Genomic DNA, 23761 nt, shown 5'->3' on the forward strand with positions numbered 1-23761 from the left:
TCAGACAATGCTGAGCCCTAATCCTGCTCTGACAGCTCCCTGTTACAAGACATGGTGTTACCTCAAGGACACTGAGCACATTTTGTCAGCTTCCTGTCTGTAGAGCATAAAAACTCCAGACTGGCCTTTGCTCCAGGGAAGCATCAAACATAATTAAACCGTCCCTTAAAAATACACAGTAGATGGAGCTCCTATCCATTTGAAAGCCTTATTTAGTACTTTGTCATCTTCTTAGGTGAGAAGTAAAGTCATTAATATCAACCACGCTGGGCATGGAGGACCATTCACACTGGATGGCTATCATTTGACTACCTCAGAGTGGCAGTGAATGGCCTTATCTGTGAGTGACTGTATAGCACGTCAGTACAACAACTTGCTGTGTCTCAGTCTAATGCTTAGTTAAGTGCCGGGTGAGCAGACCTGTTCAATGCAGAGGGCACTAGGTCCTCAGACAGCCACCCTCAGGGCCCTCAGCTCCTTGCCCATGTCAGACAGCTGTGATCCCACCTACAGACTGATTCTGAAGCAGCCAACTATCCCTGCTGCGGTGTGTTGCTTCTCACCTTTATTCCCCACCGGAGGAGACACGGTGAAATGTGGGGTCCTTATCACATTTGGGGATGTGCATTACCCAAGACTGCTCTCCCATCTCTTGCTCTGCCTGTTGGTTCTCTGATACTGTCTCATCGTTGTACTGACACTAGTGGTGCCACCTGGGATAAAGGGGCAATGGAGTCATAGATGCAGAGGTTCTTTCATCAGTGATGGGTCAATCCATCACTTCCTGGGTGGAATTTCTGGGTCTCCAGTGCTGCTGTTGTGGTGGGACTCACATGACTGAGATGTCTCAAAGCAAAGACCTGAACTTCACTCTGTCATATTCCAATGAATGTTTAAACACCTGCTTTCCAAATCAGCTTATTTCCAAGATGATAAATATTTAACCCCCCTCCAAATCAAGCAGTAGTCTCAAAAGATTTTCAAATTGACTATAGCTTTGTTTATAGGATATTTTCTTCTTTGAAATTCAAGGTTAATGTATCTCTTGGGCAGACTCAGGGTCTCTCTCTCATTTGCTTTTAAATTAACAAGTCTGGAGAGTTCATTACTTCTGGAACAAATGGTGAAACTGCTCAGTTCTTCAACAAGCCATGAGGTGGAAAACTTCTGCAGGACTGTTCAGTCCTCTTGCTGGGCTGGGGGAGCTGCAATGATCTGTGAAAAGAAGATTCAAATGTGTCCACCTTGTTCTAGTATTAGTCAGCAAAAGATGCTGCCTGCTGGTCCTGAGGTCATGGGAGGTTTCCAGGGCCCTTCCTGCCATTTAAAAGCAAGCAGTGGGCTTGAGTAGCTATTTCTGACACAGAATATCATAGTTTAAAAGCAGAACATCTGGTTTAGTTGAAACCAGCTGGGGATGGCCCGAAGGCAGATCAGGAGTTGCATAATTACAGTTAGCTTCTAAGTGAAATTAGGGATTTAGTCTGGAAATTCTGTTGAAGCTCTAGCTCTACTCTGATCTCCTGCCTCTTACACCAGATATATTATAATTCTTCAAAATGAAAACCCTGAGTTAACCAGTGCTGGCAGAATTTCCTTCACGGTATCTGTACAGCTGCTCTTGAGCGGGGCCCACACTGTGCTGCAGAGAGGAAGGCTGCATTCAATGTATGAGGAAGAAAGGATGCTACACCCCAGCACAGTGAGGACATCTACCTTGAAGTGAGTCCGGAGGAGGCTACCAAGTTGATTAGAGGGAAGTAGCACCTTTCCTACATGAAAAGGCTAAGAGAAATGGGACTGTGCAGCCTGGAAAAAAGGCAGCTTTGGGGTGACCTAATTGCAGCTTTTCACTACTGAAGGGAGCCTACAAAAAGGTTGGAGGGGACTTCTGTAGATCAGGTAGTGACAGGACAAGGGGAATGGCTTCAAACTGAAAGAGAGCAGGTTTAGATTAGATATTAGGAAGAGATTCTTTCCTGTGAGGATGGTGAAACATGAACAGGCTGCTCAGAGAATTTGTGGATGCCCCATCCCTAGAAGTGTTTAAAGCCAGGTTGGATAGAGCTCTGAGAAACCTGATCCAGTGGGAGGTGTCCCTGTCCATGGCGGGGGGGTTGGAACTAAATGATGCTTAGGGTCCCTTCCAACTCAGGCTCTATGACTCTGATTTTATTTGCCTTTCCCCCAAGTCGTGTGTGAAGGATCACCTTGCTGAAGGGCAGAGGTGAGCACCATCCTGCCAGTGACCTGACTTCTCACTGGAAGGGCTTTCTCACCAGCTTGGCCTTCATGCTGCACAGCACCAAGAAAAGCTTGACTATGGTCAGTTTTTCTTTTTTCTTTCCATATCTCTTGCCATTCCTCCAGTTACTACTTTCAAAATTATGGAGGAAGCATGCTCCATCCCTTCCATTTTCTCCTGCTGCCCCTTCCCTTCATTGCAGTGTTTTGCATAGAAGAGGCTTGATTTTTTCCATGTTTGCTTTGGGACATTTGTCTGTTTAATAACTCTCTCAGAGATGTAATCAGCGTGATTCAAGTGGTATCGGCTTGGGCTTAGGGGCTCTCATCAGTGTCAATCCTTTCCTCACATGTCTGTCTGCTGAAGTCCACATTTTTATGCCAAAAGACACCCTGCAACCTTTTTTCCCCCTCTTTAATCCTCATCTGGCATTGCTCGGGTAATGGGAGATGTAGGTACATGAGGTAAGGAAAAGCCAAGCCTAACCCATGAAGACAGTCTGAATCAAAGCTTCATCAAGATGTTTTTTCCTTCCCACTGGCTCTGAACCAAAACAAAGAATAAGACATCTTTTCATCTCACATCTCACTACTGATGAAGAATATTCTCTCCTAGTAGATATCACACAATCCCTCAATTGACATCCCTCGTGTGTTTCAGGTAAAGGGTCGTCTCCTTGTGGTTGTGATATCAAGCCTGTCAAGATTTGAGCCTCTCAAAATTTGAATCAAACTGAATTTTTTTGTTGTTGTTAATCAGTAGCTAGAGTTGGACAGTTATGATAAAGCAATTGCATTGTGAACATTGTGTGCTTGGCTAATCTTTTAAGGGAAAGGGAAGACAATCCCAAGCTGAATGGGCTGTTTGGACAAGAGCCACCAGGAGTGAAGTCAGCAGAACTGAGCAGTAACTGGGGGAAAGGTAATTCTAGCAGTGGGAGGTCTTGACCACCAACCCATTCACCACCTACTCAAAATGAACCCAACTCAAATGGAGGGAAGAACTGTGCATGCAGAACAATTAGCGTGACAAGTGAGAGATATAATTAGGAAATAGGAGGTTCAGTACTAATTAATGAAAAACTTATGTACTCTGTAACCAATGAATGCTGATGCCTTTTTTAAAATGTATAAATAGCATAAAGTTTTGATGATTGAGGAGCCAGCCTTTTGTGAGTTACCTCCCAGCTCCCTACTTTGCACAAACTAGAATAAAAAGTAGAAATACCTCATCTCAGTGTGAATTAGCACTGCACACCTGATAACAAGCCTGTGTTTGGAACAACAGCTGGGTATGTGATAAACATAAATGAGAGGTTTCCTTGGTATATAAAGATAAAACTGAAACTTCCACTATGAATCTAAATAAATGTTCTTCAGCATTAATTTCTCAAAAGCAAAAAGTTCACAAAGCTTTTTAAATATAGATTTGCTTCTGTTCTGTAGTCTAAAATTATTTTTTATAGATTTTATTGGAAAGCAGTTACATAATCACCTGCACCACATAAAAAATACATAATTGTATCTTGGAGGACAAAATAGGTTTGTTCTGGTAATAAAAATTCTCTATCAGAAGAATTTTATGAATACAGTGCAGCATGCAGAATCAGGCTTTTTTTGAAAATGCCTTCTCCAGTACCACAGAGGTATGTCCTTTATATAGATAGCTCCAGTCTCTGGTCAGCCCAGCAATGACCCCTGTTACTAACGCCAAATGTTTTGTTTTGCCAGTTTGCAAGAGCCACCAAAAGTGTAGAAAGAACTTGTGGAACTCTTGATATAACCTCATACAGACTGATACCCTTCTGTGTGATGGGGCACTGCTTCAGACAGCCTAGCACATCCCTTCTGAACTCTGTAACTCCAGTCTTTGTTTCACCCTGTGAATGCTGCCAAACCCTTGCGTGCCACAGGAGAGAGAAGGGGGCTTTGTGCATACTGTGCAGATTGCTTCAGATGCTCCCATCTGCAGTGTAAAGCTTGTCTGTTGTGTATCAGCTTCTCTTTGCTAACATACACTTCAGAGGAGAAACAGTGATGACCTGCAGAGACAGCCTCATAGCACGAGTCCCCAGCAGGTAACCATGGCCCATGACAGCTGCTCAGTGCTCATTATGAAGACTAATCCTACAGGGACTCACTCTCTGCAGACCAATAACTCTACTCCTGTGGTTGAAGTATCACACCAATTAAACACATATTCTTCTCTGGGACTGAGACTATTGCTAGGGAAGTAACAACTGTACCACTGCATTTGCTGCTGCAGAGCTCCCATCCTGTCTGTTTCTGGAACATCCCACCAGCATGCACATGCATGCAGAGAACAACCAAGATTTAAAGTAAGTGAAAAAATTGGGTGTTAGTACCTCTATGAAGTTCTGCTCAGCAAGACCTTAAGAAATTGTGTAGGGCAGAAACATTTTGCCAGTTTCACTCGAAGTAGCAACACAAAGGACAAAGGTTTTGTTGGTTTCTTTTCCTTCTTTAATGCAACAAAATAGATGCTGCTAAATAAGCACCCCACTGTCTTCATAGTAATAAAGCAGGAGGTCAGATTTAAAGAGCAGTGCTTGCCCTTGTGTTTCTTGGAAGCCTTCTCTTTCTCCAAGTCGACAGTGAAGCTGTCCAGTGAAAATGATGCAGAAAGATTAATAAAATCTTAGCTGAAATCTTAAAATGTATGGCAACTCCAGAAGTTTTTTTAAGTAAGCGTGGATCATGTTGTTCAGATGCAATAGCTGACACATTTTTACCTTATGGTCGTAATTATCAAGTGCAAATTGTAAAAGAAGAAATTTAATAGAGGAAAGTAAATCAATCTGACTTCAGCCACATCATGTCACAATTTCTCCTAATGTTCCATGATGATCCAAGAGGCTGGGGAATATAGTGTGACTATCATCCAGCAGCAAAAATATTATCACACGCTTCAAAGATACTGGCTGCCTTTCCTCTAACAAAGTCAGAGCTCTAACGTGCACCCTGATGAAAACAGGATGGCCCCTTTCAAACTGAGATGATAGAGACAGATGAGGCAGTAAGACGAAACCAGCAGGAGCCAGCACACACAGAGCTGCAGTAAATCCAAGCCATAAACAGAATGCCTCCTGTAGCTCAAATCTGCCAAGGCCCCTGCACTTTCTGAAAGCATGGCAGCAGCACTGCTGCACCTTCGACCTTGCAGACCTATAGGGAGTCAGAGAAGCGACGATTCTGGCGATTTTAAATGAGTCACGCCCATGAAACAAACGCTTTTCACATGTTCAGGGAGGTCGGTGGGCAGCCAGGGAGGCAGCCTGGTGCAGCCCCAGGCGCGGCCATACGATAGGGCTGCCCACACACTGCGGCAGGACTCCCTGTTCGGGATCAGTTAAGCTTCTGACAGCGTCACTCATAGTGAAGTGCTCCTGATGGGAGCTGTGCTGCAAACCTGGCTTGTAAACCAGGGGATTAGCAACTACTCTGTAGGTCCCAAAACTCATGTCTTTCACATAGTGTATTGAAACATTTTTAGTTTACTAAATCTAAATCCATGGGGAACTGCACACTGTGGCTGGTTTCCAAAATATTAAATCAAAAATCAGTTTTAATGCAACACTAGAGCATGACCCAATAGTTGCACACACAAGTAATCAAACTGCTTAGATTAACTCTGCTCTAGACATGATTTGTGTTGTTTTGATTTTCTTCTTGAGAGCTTAAAAATGGCTGCTGATTCTGAAAACCAGACCTTGTAGAAATAAAGAAGTCTTACCTAATGTTTTTGTTCTGAGAACTGAGATACCTAAATTTGAATAAGGAAAATGGCATTTAAAAGTATTTTAAGTGTCACATGTCTGGACTGCAGTACATGTCTGGACTAGATGCACTTATATGCATTGTGCTATTAGCACCATTACACAAGTGAGCAACAGAGGCACAGGGCAAGACAGATTTGGTTTCTGTTAAAACACCTGCATCTAAAGTGTCTGAAGTGCAAGATGGCACCTGCTCATTGTCTACATGCTCATTACAGCAAGTGGAGAAGAATAAGGGTCAGAAGAGTGACTGAATTGGACAAATGCAGGATTCCACTTTGTGCTGCTTGAGGTTAGACGAGATGCTTCAGTCACACACAGCAGCTGTTTCATTCAGGGCTCTGTACTCCTGCTAACAACATGAATTTGTTTTATGGCAAAGAATGGACACAACAGCAAATGTACAGACAGCTTGACTCTTCACTGTCTTTCAGAAGGCACTAGGTTCTACCGAGGCAGAGGAGGAATATTTGAAGAATGGACCGAAGGTTAAGAGCCTTAGTGCTGAAAATGGCTTGGGGAAGAACAGAAGGAAGCATATAATCTAGTTTTGGTGTAAAGTCAGGAGCGATGAAGATCTGTAATGATTTCATATTGCATCACTCTTCTGGAGGATTTTAGGACAAACAGAAAGGCTGTTCTGACTGAAAACACAAGGAATGCAACTAACAACTTGATCTACCACAGTATTTGATTTCCATCAGGAGGCTGAAATTACAGCCTTTCAGAAAACAAAGATACCTTGTGCCTACAAGTAACACTGTGACAATTCACTTCTGCTTGTCAGAATACACAGGTCTCACCAAATCCTCCCCACTGCAGTGCAGCTGAAGGTAACTCCTGCAAAACCTATAATCCAGGGCACAAAGTACAAGGAATCTGCTCTGAGTCATTCCCAATCCAGGCATCATCTCTAGACTGGACAGGCAGCTTGACTGAGGACGCCTATCCTATACATACAATGTTGGAATGATGATGATCAGCCTGAGTGGCTGCTGCCCAGGCTTTGCATGGTTTCCTGAGGTTCGTAGCCAGGAGAGTGAGCACACACAATGAACCAGGCAACATGCCCAGTACCAAAGAAAGACTACAGTATTTTTGTTGTTTTCTGTGCCAGCACTGATCTGTGTTGGGTTGATTCCTTGAAGAATGCTTCTTGGATTACACCTATCCTTTAACCAGCCACCCACCTCCCACAGGGCTCATGAGAGCAACCAGCACGACCTTTTCTCAACTGGTCATTTAGGATCTCTGTTGTTCTTCACCTTGGTACATAGGCAAGACCACTTTTTTCCCAAAGAGGAATCCACATCAGGACAACTTGTGTTCTCTTGAAATAGCTGATGTGTTAAAAAACAGCTGTGTGCTGTAAGCTGCTGAAGGTATTTGTGCTAACTGTATTTCTACCAAGAGGTTTAGGGGCATTGTTAGTGAGGACTAGAATGGCCAAGTAGTAAGGGCTGAGACTGGCTAACATCTCAGTTGTCTAGGCAGGACGTTATTGTAGTATGAGTCAGAAGAGTATCCCAGCTCCTGTCAGGCAAGCATACAAGATACTGCAGCACAAAAGGGATCCTTTAACATTACAAAATTATTTCATACTCTTTTTCTTCTACCAGCTGCAGGCCTGAGCACTGTGAACACAACTGACAGCAGAGCGGTTTGCTCCCCAAAAGCAATACACTTCTTACCTGTCTCGGAGACAGCAGGTGAGCCTCAGTAACATATTCTCTAGGGATTAGATACTAGAAGCTACTACAGGTGAAAAAGACTACTAACTAGCAGATTTCTGCTTTAACCATGGGCCTTTCACATTCATACACATTACCCTCAGGAGATGAACCACAGAAAACATGTTTTATGTTAACAGGGTGTGGACTGCTTTTTCCATTTCATTTTTGAATTTAAAAATAAAGCCAGATTCTCTGCTGACAGTTGGACTGCCGTAACTCAGAAAGACTGTATTCTGAAGATTATTTCTTCTCTTGATTATTAAATAAGCACTATTTTGGTCCCAAGGACTATTCAAACCATAAAAATCTTGTAGTATTATCTAGAAAAGAAAGAGAAAAGAAAATGTGCAAGCTTCTCAACAGTTTGTCAGTCCCTGTTCCTTGTATCCTGACCATCTGGGAAAGACCCATCTACCAACAAAGTGCTCCAAATCCAGCTCAGATGCTCCAGCAGTTCCCTGGTTTTTGGCATCAACATCCAGAAGAGCCAGTTCCCAATTGTGTGCCTGCCAATGTCAATTAAGCAAGTACTTTGTGTCTGATATACGATACAACCATTATCCTATTTCTTAAGCTTTAAACACCAGATTTCATTGTGTTTCCCAACTGTTACATATAAAAATATAATGCTGGTAATGGCTGTTTTTTAAGCAAAACTTGCACTCCCCCATCTAGTCCTTCAGTAATAAATTTAGAATTCATACTGCTCAAGTAACGAAACTCAAGATGATTAAGCTTCAGGGAGGAAAAAGCACACACATGAAGTAATGGCTCAAGAATTTCATTCCAGAGAGACTCCAAAAACCCTTTAGAGCACAAGAAAAAAGGCCTTTAATTATATTTGTTGATACTAATAGATTTAAAAAACCCCACAATAAATGTAACATATCAAGCTTCCTAATTTGAGGCACTGTTTATAGATGGGTAAATCCTGCAGTTATTACCTAAAACTATATCAGAGAAAAATTTGAGTAACTGACAGATTACTAGTCTAACTCATTACAGCAGGTTAAACCTGCAAATACTGTAAAATTCAGCATAAAATAAAATTAGTCAGAAAAACATCCCACTAATTATATTTGGACAATGATTCTACTTCTCAACATGTATCTTAATTGTTTTCAAACCTGTGATTTCAAACAACCAATGCTTTTTTTTTTCAAGCACAGTATAGCAGACATGCCATAGCAGATTGGCAATTAAAAAAAAAAACAAACCAAAAAGGCTCCTTCACAGCTGGGCAAACATCCTCAAACTTTCAAAGACTGTCTTAGAAGTGTCAGGCTAGAGTCACTGACAAGATAGTTAAAACATGGATATTAAACCTCCCAGCTCACATTCTAGTTCTTACTACCCCATCCTTTCCATCTTCTCACTCACAAGGAAACTCCAGGCAGTAAACAAATACATAGCAACAGGAGTCCTTACTGCAGTGCTAGAGGGTAACACTGGTCCTTTGAGAGACAAAGGCTATCTTTTAAGCTTCCCTAAACCATTTTCACTTTTCTATAAATAAAGCTGCTTATCACTGTACTTAAGCTTCAGGAACTTTAATTAGACCAAGAATTCCTCTAATGATTAGATAAAGGCTGTTGCAGTGGGACTGCTAACAGTCTTAAAAGCAATAGGGTCTTTCCTCCTTTTTCCTCTTTACAAGAATCTTACTTGCAAAAGTAACCACTGGAAAAGAAAAGAAAAGAAAAAAGAAAAGAAAAGAAAAAAAGAAAAGAAAAGAGAAGAAAAGAAAAGAAAAAGAAAAGAAAAAAGAAAAGAAAAAAGAAAAAAAAGAAAAGAAAAGCCTCCTTTCAAAAGCATATTTTAACCTTCTGCTTATGAAGTGGAAAGGAAATGATTATATACCTCAGCTCATCCTGCAATTAACAATTCAACTTTGCCTCATACTTAAGGCCTAGAAATCAGATAAGCACTAAACTTCAAAACAAAGCGTATGCCAGGTAACAGTTTGAAATGCTGGACTCTTCAGATGCTTTAGAAGACAGAAGCAAACTTCTGAAGTGTCCTGAACTCAAACTCAGGTTAAGTTAGAGCACTCATTGACAAGAGTTAACTATTTAGTACTTCTTCTAGAATGTTTATTAAGGATACCATGTTTGTTTGACCTTGAAATGTTGCTGGCTTATTACACTTGCCTGCAGCAGTAGCTGTTTCCAAGGAAGCTGCTTAGCAGTGGTGAGATCTGCCAGGAGGATGGGGTGTCACATTCTTACTCATTGTGTTTACTCAACAGCACAATCCAACTTTCCAGAGACATGAAACTACTGCGATTTGACCGTGGCTATTTACTGCTTTGTGAATTTGACCAGGTGACCAAAGTTACTTTTAAAGTGTGTCATCAATCTACAGATCTATTTAAAAACCTGTGCCACAATCAGCACTTAAAAACCACACAGTTTTACACTAGTTGGGTCAAATTAATTTTATTATGCTTCATGATGAATTGCCACCAGTGCAACATCCTATTCACTGTACATTTCAAAAATTCACATACTAAAAATTTCAGTTCGATAAATGGAAAACTGAATGATTGAGAAGTTCTTACGAATTTCATACGTACAAGTGGCTAGCTGATATTGTCTATGCACATAGAGTGTTGAGATACAAAAGCCTCATGCTAGTTTGTTAATTGCTAAGGCTATCTGGACAGTCAATTAACCAGAATATATAAGAGGCCTTCATTACAATGTTTAGCAACAATGCACCAGTATCATGAAATGCTATCTTCTGCTCGGAGTGCAAGTGGCAGAGTGCTGAAGCATGCAGCTATGACTAACTTAACTGCCATCGCAGTCGGTATGCCTGACATCTATCATGAACAAACACTACTTTAAAGTAAATATTAACCTGGACACCACAGGTGTGAGTGTACTTTTTGTATAAAGAAATAGAAAACCCAAAAACTTTCTTTGGCCAGTATCTACAAATCAAAGTTTTATTCAATAATGTAACTTCAGAGCTCCCAAAATCCAGAACAGAAATTTGATTAATAAACTGTGATGCTTAATTATTAACTATATTACAGAAATTCCAATTCTGGGAACATAACAGCTAAACATATCTAGTAAGTAGCATGTTAGGAAAACCTCTAGGCCTCATCTGCTTAATTTTAAAATTCCCTATATGCAATAAAAATAAGTGAGTAGTGCCAGAAGTTATATGAAAGCCATACAAATATTTTCCTTATACACAAGTTGTTAACTCCACTGCCATTAGCTACACCAGGCTGCACTTGCACTTGATCCAAAGCTCAAGCCATGACAGCAGCAAAGCTAGCAGGAAGTGTTTCCAGCAGCAGAGGCCAATGCGAAAGTTACTGCAAGAAAGTGAGACCACTTGGCAATTTTTTTTTCTCAAGTTATGTGCTTAAATTACTCTTGGAAAGAAGTTAGCATCCTCTGAATAATTTAACTACAACCTTACCTCTCTCACTACTTTTCAGTAACTTTCTTTTCTTCTCATACGACTAAATTAATTTGCTAAAGACTAGGTTATAACTGGGTTAGAAATCCAAGCCGTATCATGCAGGTCCAGCCTGTCAAGATCAGGTCAACACTGGGTTTCAGTCAATACAATTTCGATAACTTAAATTTCGTTTGATACCCTGACTACAGTCAAAGACCCAGGACACTATGTATTAACTACACTCCAAAGGTAACTGATTTAACTAAACATTCTGTGTCAGATAATGTGGTTTTTAAAATGATTTTCTACCTGAAAATTACAGTAAGTACAGTAATTAATGCTGCAGATATTAAATACCCACGTAGCATAGATTAGTTTCTCATAATAGGCAGATATGCCAATGTTTACTGCACTACAAAGTACAACTTATAAAAATGTGCAAGCTGTGAAATGAAAATCCCATTTTCTATCCACTTATTCAAATACTATTCTTGTGAATCAGGTTCTTGATCTTCATCACAACCCTCAGTCTTAAAGCCAACATATGAAGACAAAATCCTGCCATAAAATTCAGTACTTATCCAAGTGTCATTCTGAGTTAATGACTTTCCAACCTAAAGGATGAAGGATTGATGTTTCAGCATCTGCTGTGTACCATAAAGCAAAGACTGCAAAGTAATACCACTTGTGTTTATTAGTACACCAATGTCCTACAAAATTTAAAAAGTAATTAAATGCTATTGAAGCAAGCCTTAAATGTAGCCCTTCAGCCTAAAAACCACAAAAAATTGGTTTTAAAAATAAATCAAGCTGTAGCGATTGCCAGCCCCCAGTACAGCCCCCAGTAATTTAGGCATCTTCATTCTGAAAGTAAGAGCAGGGAAGAAAAAAAAAAACCAAAAACAAAAACCCCAACCAAAAAACCAACCAACAAAACCCAACCACCAAAAAAATCCCCCAGAAACCCTCCCCAAAACCCCAAACCCAAACAAACCAACCAAAAGTTGAACTTGTCTGCATCGAAGTTGCCTTCACAACTCAGACAATATAGAGCCACCCTGTTTAACTTCAGATAGAGGTCTCCAATTGAAGAATTTAATTACTAATGCCATTCAATGGCAGTCAGTACTATAGTTAGGGCAAGGTAATTTTCACAACTAGCTGTGCATTTCTGTAGTGCTTTTGTGTTATGTAAAGCATACTGCTAAGATTTGAACTGCAATACTGTTTTGATGTATTTGAAACCATGCAATAGTATAAACCAGCCTCAACATTCATATAGCATTGCATTTGAAATCAAGGGGCTAAATAAACTAAGAGCTGCATCACTTAAAGAACATAGTGCTATACTAGGCTTTAATAAGAAAATTTAGATACAGAAAAAGTAGGGTATGAAAATAGTGTTTTCCTTCTTGCATTATAACTAAATTACATTAAGGTTTTTGTCAGTCTCACATATTACATTTAAACTCCCTTATTGATGGAATGGAAAGTATTCACATGTACATGATCATCCAGGTGTAAACTTGCACACATTAACAGGGAGTAGCTTTGTAGAGGATTATGACAAACCTTTACAGATTAAATGAGGTATTGCACAGATTAATAAAAAAGCAAAAGGCAACAAAAATATACAGCAAATTGGTAGAACATTTACATGATAATTTTACAGAATCCATAGACAGAAAGCAGTGTTTAGTATATCATTCACCTTAAAAAATATATATATAATAATATATGATCAATCATCCCATTCGTCATCATCCTCAAAGTCTTCTTCATCATCTTCATCCTCATCTTCATCTGTAAGACAAGAAAAGCAAGTCACTTGCATGCACAGAATTAACATGATAAAAGTGTTACTGATTTCTGTCAGTTTTTTGAAAAGAGAACAATCAGTTCAAGGTTGTCATGACAATACATTTAGTAATACTCTATTTTAAGATTGCTAGACATGACATCCAGTTTAGACAGTTACTTGCTATAAGTTAAATCTATTTTGTTTCTTTTCTCACTCTTTTTCTCACGTAGGAAAAACGTGTTTTGTTCTAGGAGAAAAAGAATCAGAAGCTCTTGTTTAACAGTTACTACTTACTACTCTTTCTTAGAGAATGTGAGAGTTACCAGCTTGTTCCAGACTGGATTTAAAACTTCAGGAACACAATTATTTCTAGAATGTAAGAACTGCTTTCCCAGATTTACTACATAATGGAATTCGTTTACTTTACAAACAGATAAAAAACAGCGCCCCCAAAAAAGGTCTGGTGTGCTAAAGACCATTGTGGATACTGGAATATTCAAAGCTGTGTAATGAACATCAACTTCAAAGTCAATGCTTGTTGCTGACTTTATTCAGCCTTCTACTTTTTTATGTGCAAAATACTTTAAAAAAAAGTAGCCTGTTAAAATTAGACTACTTATTTGTTGGACAAGAGCCTTTCCTTCCCATAGGAAAACACTGCATTTAGCTCCCTTCAGGTATTTAATTTATGTTAAGTACCAAAACTGGCAATTACTACATAGCACAGCATATCAACAAACCATACTGCACTTGGTCAAATGCTCTGCAGACTGCATACCCAGTTCTGATACCAAGGCAAGCTCTAGAAAAAAAATGCATCAAAGCCTAAACAGAACAGATGTACTCAAACAGCTGCATTGCAGCTACTGAACCACATTTATTACAGGCTGGTATTTGAGAAATGCAAATCCTCTTGCAGCCCTGATTTTTCCCAGCACTTAAGCATGGAAAGTTGATTCAATCCTGGTAGAGGCCTAGTCAAGTAACACTGGATATCTGCTCCTTATCCAGGAGGTGGCAGCCAAAGCCCACTGGGAGCCACAGCTCAGGAGCTGAATACTGGCAAGAGATTTAGCATCAACAAACAGAAAGCATGAAAAACTTTCTTCCAAAATATTTTGACAACTTATTTCATCAGACAGCTAGTAAATAAAAATGAGTCAGTTGCAACAAGAAAGTCTTTATAAGGATATTAACCTTGCTTAGTAACTTAATTGAGGATTACCACGAATTGCTACACCCCAGTAATTCAAAGCAGCATGAAGGACCCATTCAGCCCATCACCAGGGCGCTGCTGAGAGCATCCTGGTCTGCACTATATGCTGGAATCCATGCTTTTCTCCAGGAGTACTTTTCGATAAATAGAAGTGTTAATTCTTGAAAACCCGACACCGGGAGGTCACAAAAATTCCGTAAGACGCACCTGAAGAATGAATGGCTTTGCTCCTTTTCTGCATAACTTCCATTAACGCACCCACAATTCCTGAGGTGGGCGCAGGTGTAGGTGGCGCACTCTCCTGACCATCAGATACCTTGGAAAAAAGGTTACAATAGAAAGATGCAGTTAGCTAAACAGAACCTCTGCATTTTGAGACAAACTTCCTTTAAGATTAATGAGTTTATTTTCCACCAGAAGAAAGTGTGTTCCTTTAGCTCAAACTGCAAAATCTTTATTAATAAAGTTAACTTTTTTACCGTATAACAGACCTGCAGTTAGCCATACCCAAGGTTAAATATTTCAGCTCTGATGAAATGAGCATTCATCTAAAGGAAACCTTCTTAATATGATTGTACAGGCATGACTTGTGTGGCTGCATAACCACTATTTATTTTGTCTTTGGTATATACCACAAAACATTTTTCATTGTTTGGGTTTGTAAACTGAGACTGCTTTGGGCTGATAATCCTTTCTGAAGTAATTAACTTTGAGAACGCATACCTCTAATGGCAAATAAATATGAACACACCCTTACACTTTTTACAGCAGAAGCCTCAAGTGCAGAGGAGTGGCAAAAAATAAGAACCAACAGGCAAAATTATTTCTAAGAAATTAATTTTAAGATAATCAGTGGCATCAATAAGAAACAGTAACAGCCTGTACTGCAGCAGGGACAGCTACAGCTTCTCTCATGGGCAGCACTTGTCCAGACACAGGCAGCCACCTTCTTACAAGCCTCAACAGTTGCAGAACACAGGTCTGTTTTAAGACAAAAATAAAACTAATAAATGTAGTGTTTGCCTTCCGCTGTCATTACTCCTAAACTCATCCCCTGCAGTTTAGATTATTTTACTGAATACTCAGGAGAGCAGTAATCTTTCATAATTCTTGCAGAAGTTCTGTACAGCCATGATACTATGGCATCATCATTGTAGGATTTACGCTTAAAGCTTTACTCAAAAGTGAGAAATGAGTTTGAAAGGGTAATTTCATGTACCAATACTCATCTGTAGCAAATGTGGTTTTTTTGCATTTTCTCAGTACTACTGTTTAGTCATCACTTCGGGAACTCTAAAACTTACAATCTTGGCCCCAAAGCAGAGCCACAATTTACTGTTCACACTGCATTTGCAAGTCTCAAGGGGACCTGGATAAGAAAGAGCTTTTACTCACAGATTTCAACTGTATACCCTGTCGTATCTGGTCTAGCAGTGCATCTCTTCCTGAGCAGGACACTGGTCGACTGTTCTGTTCTACCTTCTTCAACTGAGCTCCTTCTCTGATTTGATCCAAGAGTGCTGCTTTGTTTCCCACAAGAACTGGAAGCTGGTGATCAACCTCTGAAGGAAGGCCTGGTGGTGGAGGAGGACCAGGAGGGGGTGGAGGAGGTGGAGGGGGTGGAGGAACAGATGACCCACTTGCTGGTGGTGGTGGGGGCGGAGGAGGGCCGGATGGTGCAGATGAGGAATGCACTGGTGGTGGTGGAGGATACATCCGGTTTGGAGGAGGGGGGGGCACTGTTGCACCAGGTCTAGATGGAGGTGGGGGTGGAGGTGCTGCTGTGGGAGCTCTTGAAGGAGGTGGAGGTGGTGCCCCTCGGCCCCTAGCAGGGGGAGGAGGAGGGCCCGAGCTATGGGGAGGAGGAGGTGGAGGTGGAGGGGGTCCTCCTCTGCACGGTGGTGGCGGAGGTGGAGCTGAAATGAAACAAAACAACTTTGAATTACATGCTACTCCATACCTGAAAGTCTTTCAGAGACTAGCAGAAAAAGAAAACAGGCTGTGCCTTGCCTTTTGCAAGGATCTCTGTGCCTGTGCAAATTTTACCACTTCTGGATTAAACTGGATACAGCTGAATATAAGCTATGCCTATATGGCAAACCAAGCTAAACATAGCCTATGTCAGTTGTATATTCTGTAAAAGAGTCACCCACTGCACGAAGCACATGCAATACACAGAAAGACTGATTAAAATTCAGAAGAATCCTGTAAAATTTTGTTGACCTAGGACAGAACAAAAGAGAAAAACTTTTCAGAAAACAGACTTAAAATGAATTTTCCACTTTCTAGTCTATCCATTATTTTATTAGGTAATTGCAGAAACATTTTTTGAAGCAATATCTTCTAGTAACAGAAACTCCCCTACTAATGCATTATAATGCAGCATAAACTGACTCTTAGTCTCTTTTACTGAAAATTACTTCCAACAATATCTTCATGGTAAGGACGGCCAAAAGGAAACAACTTTAGGGCTAAACACACAGGATCATTTCTCTGTGAAGTGGCCTTGAAACGTACTTGCTTTGCTAATGGCATTTTAAATAGCACCGTTTCATTTCCTCTTCCATTAAGCATCTAATGGTTCATGGTACTTTAGGTTGTGTGGTTGCTGCACATAACTACTTAATAATCCAGGTGCCGTCACATAAATAGGAAAATTCATGTTTGATTTCATATGCCTTTATAACAAAAAGGGTATTACACTCAAGAAGATACTTCTTTACATCTTCTACTATCCCCTTCATGTTACTTGCAAAGAAAGCAGGCTGGCTGCACTGGCATGGAGAAGGGAACATCCCTAAAAATGGGATTCTGCAGAAGCAGGAGTCACTAGTACCTCAAATGCTCCTTCCCGGCTCATCTTTAGAGAAGATACTACTCTTGAAATCAAATATTATGTTCTTAAGTTCCACAAGCTGCTGGTTTTTTTCTACCCCTTCACAAGAACAACACGGAGAGAATTGCCTCTGAAATGTCATATATTTTCCAAGAGACATACTGCCAACGTTCTCGATTTTAAAAACTGCCACCATTTTTGGCTGATATGACTGTAGTTCCCTTTCCGGCCACTGGAGGGCGGCATTACCAAGCGTAACAACCCGCCAAGCACTCCGTACGGGATTTTGGCAATACTGAGGAGATACTCAGCGTGGTCATGGCTCCAGTCTGCACTGTCTGTAGATTTTGAACACAAGGTTTAGGTTTTCCTGCGGGGAAATGGTTTATTCGCATTATATCTAGAGAAAGATGCCAAATCTAATCTGTGGAAACAGCACTCAGCTCTTCTGTACTCAACTGTAGTGAAATGAGGGAGGAGCAGCAGGGAGAGAGCACATTAACTCATCCTCTCTCCCTTCCCTCTCAGATGGTACAAGTAAAGCAAGAAAATAATTTTTCTTTTTTATAAATGCACGCTAATCTGTACACTGCTATTAACAATAAAGTTTGTCTAATCTTCTATTGATGGTACTGTAACCAAAAAAACAACCACCAGTACCAAAACTAGGGAAAGGGCAGGGAAAACAGGAAAGTAATTTCCATCTCAGCAGAACGGCTTGTCTGCAACTCTCTAGTCAGCATCCTCGCAGAGTGAATATGTAAGCACAGAAATTCTTGCAATAAACACAGAAAAATGTGCTTCAGTCGAGAAAGAACACTTCAAACAGCAGTCAAGCCTGTATGTCAAGTAACACAATTGTGGATAAACTCACTGAAATACTGGAGTATTTTATCTACCTCTATCAAAAAGCACAGAGGTAGATTATCATCACTCATGTTCTAGATGAGGTTTTTCTTTTAATTGCATACATGCAAGTGGCCATAATGTGAAGTTAACACATACAAAATAAAAAATGGGCATTTTAAAAATATTTTAAACTAGTCATAAGACTCCAAGGCAAGTCTTCTCAATCTAGTTTTACAGTTAGCAATCTGGGAGCAACAACTCTGTAAACATTTAAACAGAGTTAAGATTCTATAAAGAAGCTGACATATCTTACTGAGACAAAAAAATTGTAACTGGAAGTTTTGCTTACAATTTAACTAAGAAGTTCAAACATAATTTTTAGTATTGCAGTCAAACAGGTGCAGACTAAGATATCATCAAGGAAAAAAATCACACAACAGCATGAATACTTTGAAGCATATGCTTAGATGCCAGCTCAAGTACATACCGCTCCACCGCGGGGGACCTAAGAAATAAATGTTAACAAGTCATTGTACCCCGATTCTGTATCTCTTCAGTCACTGAACAATTTACTCATTGCTTTCAAACTGCTATTAATTTCAATTTACGTAATTTTCCTCTTGAGAAGAGCTCTAAGTAAATTTTTGGAAGTTTGGCACTGGCAGGGCAATTTTAAACTGACTTGCTATCTTCCACTAGATAATACATCAGCTGAGGTCACATTTAAAGATTAGGCAGGCAGCAGCTTGAGAAATTTTTTGCAGCAGAAGCATGTTTAAAACTAGTATTTTTAATTTCAAATTAGAAAAAAACTAACTTTAAAAAATAATATTAAATTTGCAGGTCTGTAGGTGTTGGAAGGCTCACTACATAGAGCTGCCAGGGTAAATGGGCACCATACATACCTGCCAGCCATGTACTACCACTACAGCTGACAACAGCATTATGGCTTCCAACATTTTATATTCTTTATAAGATTGAGATTACAAATAAATATTTAACACACGCAGTCTAAAAAAATCTTTATCAAACATACTGCGTAGCTTTGCAGCCAGACTAAGTGCTACTGGAAGTTATTTAATTGGCATAAATATCTTTATTCCTAAGGGACAAGTACTCTCATGGGTCATGCCTGAACATTTTTATATAGTGTATGGAAACATGATCCAGGGCAACTGCAGTGACATGAAGCCCAGAGAAGAGAATCAAAAACTGCTCACCATCAACAGTTAAGGCATCAACATCGTTAAGGCAAAAAATGCCCTGTTAATTTTTACGTAGAAATAAAAGGAATCCCACCTTGTCTGCGCAGTTCATTTTTAACAGCTTCCACACCTCCTGTTTTTTCAATGAAATCATATATGACCTTTGAAGTTTCTTTGTCTTTTAGTTGAGCCTCTGAAATTCCACACAGATCAAACAGGTTTTTCAGTTCTGGGTCTAAGTTGTTCACCTGCAAGTCAGATACATTAGTTTTAAGTAGCTTGAAATGTGGAGGTATTTTTAAAATATCATTTGTATTGGGGGAAAACAATAGCCACAAACCATATCATTAAAAGGAACAGCAAGGTGACGTACATGTCTCTGGGTTGACTTTTCAAGTTGGAAAATACTACTTTAGGAGGGGTAAGTATCCTGCATGAAAAACTGAAGGTTCTGAATCTTTTCTCCCCCCCTCAGTCCCCCTTGGCCTATTCCCTTCTACTCCAACATCTGTTTACATCACATCATAAAATCCCCATTTATAACTATTTAATTGTACAGTTAACTTTTTATTTAATGCAAATCTTCATGACTTACATTAGAAAGTCTCTAAAGTTTAAATCATTGTCTTCAGTAACTTATTAAATTACTTACATCAAAACCTGTGTTTGGATCCCAACCAACATGTCCAATGTGTCTAAAAAAGCAGAAAAGTCCATTTAATCAGCATAAAAAGGATCTTGTTAACTAAAATAAGAAGATACCAAGACAACCAGAGATCACTACCAGCTTCTAAGCAATTCTTATTCCTCAGTGCCCCACTTGAGAATGGAATAGTAAAACTTCTTTACTTCCACTTTTTGTCTCTCGTCCAGAAGATTGAAAATTTATTTCTCTCCTTAAGTTACAGTCTGTGGAAAACATGAAGGCTTCATGCTACCCTATGGTGCACACGGATAATGATGGAAGGACTGCACAGAGATCAAGGAGAAGTTTAGCCTTTACAGAGCAACTGGACCTTGAGCTATTGCCAAATTTTTCAGTGGCATGCAGCTGGAAAACCTCCTCCTCCCTACCATCACTGTGTGTTCTCTTATCACCCTTCTCCCATTTACATCTTTCAAAGGTAAGTCAGGACTATTTTCAGCTGCCATCTCCCTAAGCTTCTAGTAGCCATGTCATGTGGCTACTAAAGTATTACTCTATGTGATGCTATAACCAGTGAGAACAAAGATGGGTTTTGTGCCACTCCAAGCTACTTCATGTTACTGCTGTTGGATATGAAGACAGAGCCATAATGTTACCAGGACTCCATGTTTTGTGATTATTTTCACATATGGTGACTTCTAGAAGCAAGATACAGTTTTGAGGAAGTTCAACTCAGAGTTAAAAAATACCAGGTGAGCTGTTAGTAGCCAATGCAGTTTAGGCTAAGCTTGCCAAATTACAAAGACTGTTTGGCTCCTATTAAACAGTGCCTCACCCACCAGACCTCCTATTCTTGCTTGGGTCTTTTATTACCAACAGCACAAGTTTTCTTCATGAGAATATTGAAGTACAATGATCAGTTTTGGTTTTGGTGTAACTATGACTAGCTAACTACTTATTTTAAGAAGAAAAGTAAAACGTCTGGTTTAAAGTCACATTATGCCGTAAAAAAGGAAAACCAAGGAAAGCCCTGTTTTGCCTAATTATTTAAATGCCTTTAACTACCAAAATATGGGATGATTTATTGATTACAGAATTCTGAATGCTAAGCTACAGCTTACTTCACATAAATGAGACACGCATTTCCTAAAAGAGTCTCATAGCTGATTGCAATGTATTAACTGGCACATGTAAATTGACATTGGTTTACCACTAATGTAGTATTACCCACATACTTGAGCACATGTGTGTGAGTCAGGATGCTCTTTTAAGAGGTTGTGAGCATACGACTCAGAATTTAGTGCGCTTAATTGATACTGAAGTTTTATATGCCATACTTTTAGCATTATTTATCATTTATTTTTCACCCTTCAGAGTAAGATAAATTACTTGTACACACTGACTGTGACACATGTTTTTCAGATCTTTTCAATACAAATGCATTAAAACTCCAATGCTACTTAGAAGAACGTATACAGTAATAAGTTGTACTCATGTTGAGTACAAATTGTTGTTTTTCTCTCAAAACACTGAAACTACACAGCTGTCTAACAGAAGGCATTTAAAAATTTTATCTACTGATTGCAACTTTGATCTGGAATGAACAGTGACTGTGTTGGTCTTCACCAGTATCACAGCGCAAGTGACATACAAGTTATCCTAGTAGCTTATTTGCCTAACAATATCAAATGCCAGTTTCCGCATGTTTGTACAAAACCCGCAATTAAACTATCTTACACAGTAAGATGACACATAGCCGCTGCACTCCACAGGGAACTTAAATAGCCAGGAAGACTTTCAACAGACTTCTTTTGTAAAGGTTCACCACTTACAATTTAATATTACATTTAATGATACTGGAACATATCTTTTGCTTGAGCTCCATGAAGTATTTTATCACCTTACTCTCAGCTTTTCTAGGTCACACTCTGATAGACGTCATACACAAAGTCTCAAAGTAATTTTGTATCTATGCTGCTGCACAACCTCTTCCAGACATTCCAAACAGAGGCCTGACATGGTGACGCAAATTTTGTCCGCATATGCTCAAGTCTGCACCAGTACAGCCACAACAGTGGCCAACTACCAAGCACTCTTCATTTTTGTTCCCCTCTTCCTTCTTTTCTCTATTTTTCCATTCAAGTGACACTAACAGATGCAGCACTTCATTGATACTCATATCAGTAAGAACAAGGTTGATGCCTAAATTTTCTAGGCAGAGTCTGTTTAGGGAGAGTTTAGAGACTCTGTTTAGAGTCTGTTTAGCCCACCTCTTTTATGTTCCATCCACTATGCCATTCCACAGAGCACTATCCCAAAACACTGTGCAGTAATGTTACTGTAACTGGTAATGTCAACATTATTTTAATGGAATTTTATTCTGGGAAAACATATTAGTGTAAGTGATGCAACATACCAGTTCAAAAGAACAAGACAATCACTTGGCATGTAAACCTCACACTGGTTTTCTAATGCTTCACAGAAACTGATCTTTCCTGTAACTAACTCAAGCTCTTTAAGTTCCTGTTGCTTCAGCAAATAAAGTACATTTATTTTAAAAGGCAGAAGATTATAATATCAATAATGTTCAGGAAAGCAACAGTTAATTGAGTAAAGTGACCAAAACCAAGTTTCATGAAAGTGAAGCTTAAAGTGGTACATCATAACTACTCCAAAAGATTAAAGATACATTAGAAACTACATCAGGAAAAATTCTTGAAGGATGTATACATGCTGTACTTTCATCACAAGATGTATGTCCTAGCCTACACATCAGAAAAAGTTTGTAAACAGAAAGCCAAAGATGAAATTATGGCAAGTCATTTCTGCAGTTATGACAAGTCAGGACCCAAATGTGTACTTCACATGACAAAGCACAGCTAAATATGTGCAGGCATAGGAATAACAGTATTAAAGGGTTGACCAGTGAGGTTGAATATGAGTCTCCACTGAGCTAACAACTTCAGTAAGGCACCCCTATGCAGCTGAAGTGTTTTCTAAGCTGATTTTGGATAGCAAGTGACTTTTTGTTAACAGCTGCAGTAAATCCTCATCTGTGTATAAGCTAACCTGCTTAAACCCCACAGCATTCCAGCTAGCATTTACTTAGCTCAAGTTCAGGTTACACAGATTCAAGACTTGGCCATTTTCAAGTGTAACTGACACAAAAAAAAGTCAGAAAAGAAAACAGAACCAAATGCCAACAACCACCCTGCCCCAACAAAACTTCCACCCATCCAAAACCAAACTCAAAAATGTACTTACTGGAAATTAGATGGAGTTCCAATATCTGCCTTTGTCAATCTTCTTTTTTTAGTTTTTCCTTTCTTCTTTTCTTTGGTATATGAAATATTGTTGACTTGTGGAGTATAAAATCTGTTAGTTGTAATTTCTGGGTTTTTGATATCAACAGTTGCCATTGGTAGATTTGGGCCTGTAAAAGTAAAGTACAGGATTTTTACTACTGTGTTTCAACAATGCCATGTTCAATCCACAAACGTTGAGGGTTGTTTTTGAGCTGTAGCTCTACAAGCCATGTGCATCCAGATTGGTTCTGGATGTCAGATGCATAAACTAAGTTATTTGATGAAAAAAAAAAGTGTTGCTAAAGCAGAGAAACAGAAATATTTTCTGAATTATGACTTGGTTTTTGCCGCTTGCACAGAACACATGGAATGATGAGACACATGAAGATACAACATAGCTACAGTCCTAGATAAGATCAAAGATGTGACTTCATAAACAGCTGGACCCGAAGAGCCAGCAGGCCATTACCTGGGCAGCACACTAAACTAATCTTTCAGGGGACAGAACCTTTGCTTAATAAGCCCCAAGTGGGAATGCCTTCTGCCATCACACACAGAACCTGAACATCACAACAACTACAGAAGGCTGCTCTGGACACACTACTGTCTTCAAATATAGGACAACATCTGTGGAACTGTTCAGGATTTCTTATGTCTTACTCTTTGACAGGTTTTCAAAACAGTGAAGTCCCAGATAAGCAACAGCATG

At 39.6% G+C, this 23761-nt stretch overlaps 1 protein-coding gene across 2 annotated transcripts in view; it reads right to left on the reverse strand.

Annotated features, from left to right (window-relative positions):
• Window positions 1-10196: 10196 nt before the first annotated feature.
• WASL (WASP like actin nucleation promoting factor) overlaps window positions 10197-23761 on the reverse strand; it is a 51745-nt gene continuing 38180 nt past the window's right edge. For both annotated transcript variants that reach the window (XM_042018176.1, XM_042018177.1), the window contains 6 exons: window positions 23012-23180; window positions 19754-19796; window positions 19196-19349; window positions 15607-16127; window positions 14419-14527; window positions 10197-12997 (listed from right to left, as the gene is read on the reverse strand). In XM_042018176.1, the coding sequence (XP_041874110.1) occupies window positions 12936-12997; window positions 14419-14527; window positions 15607-16127; window positions 19196-19349; window positions 19754-19796; window positions 23012-23180 (1058 nt within the window). In that variant the 3' untranslated portion in view covers window positions 10197-12935. The remainder of the gene's footprint in view (window positions 12998-14418; window positions 14528-15606; window positions 16128-19195; window positions 19350-19753; window positions 19797-23011; window positions 23181-23761) is intronic.

Source organism: Corvus kubaryi, unplaced genomic scaffold, assembly GCF_017639235.1.
Source record: "Corvus kubaryi isolate FWS band 111438036 unplaced genomic scaffold, C.kubaryi_AGA036_p1.0 137, whole genome shotgun sequence".
NCBI lineage: Eukaryota > Metazoa > Chordata > Aves > Passeriformes > Corvidae > Corvus > Corvus kubaryi.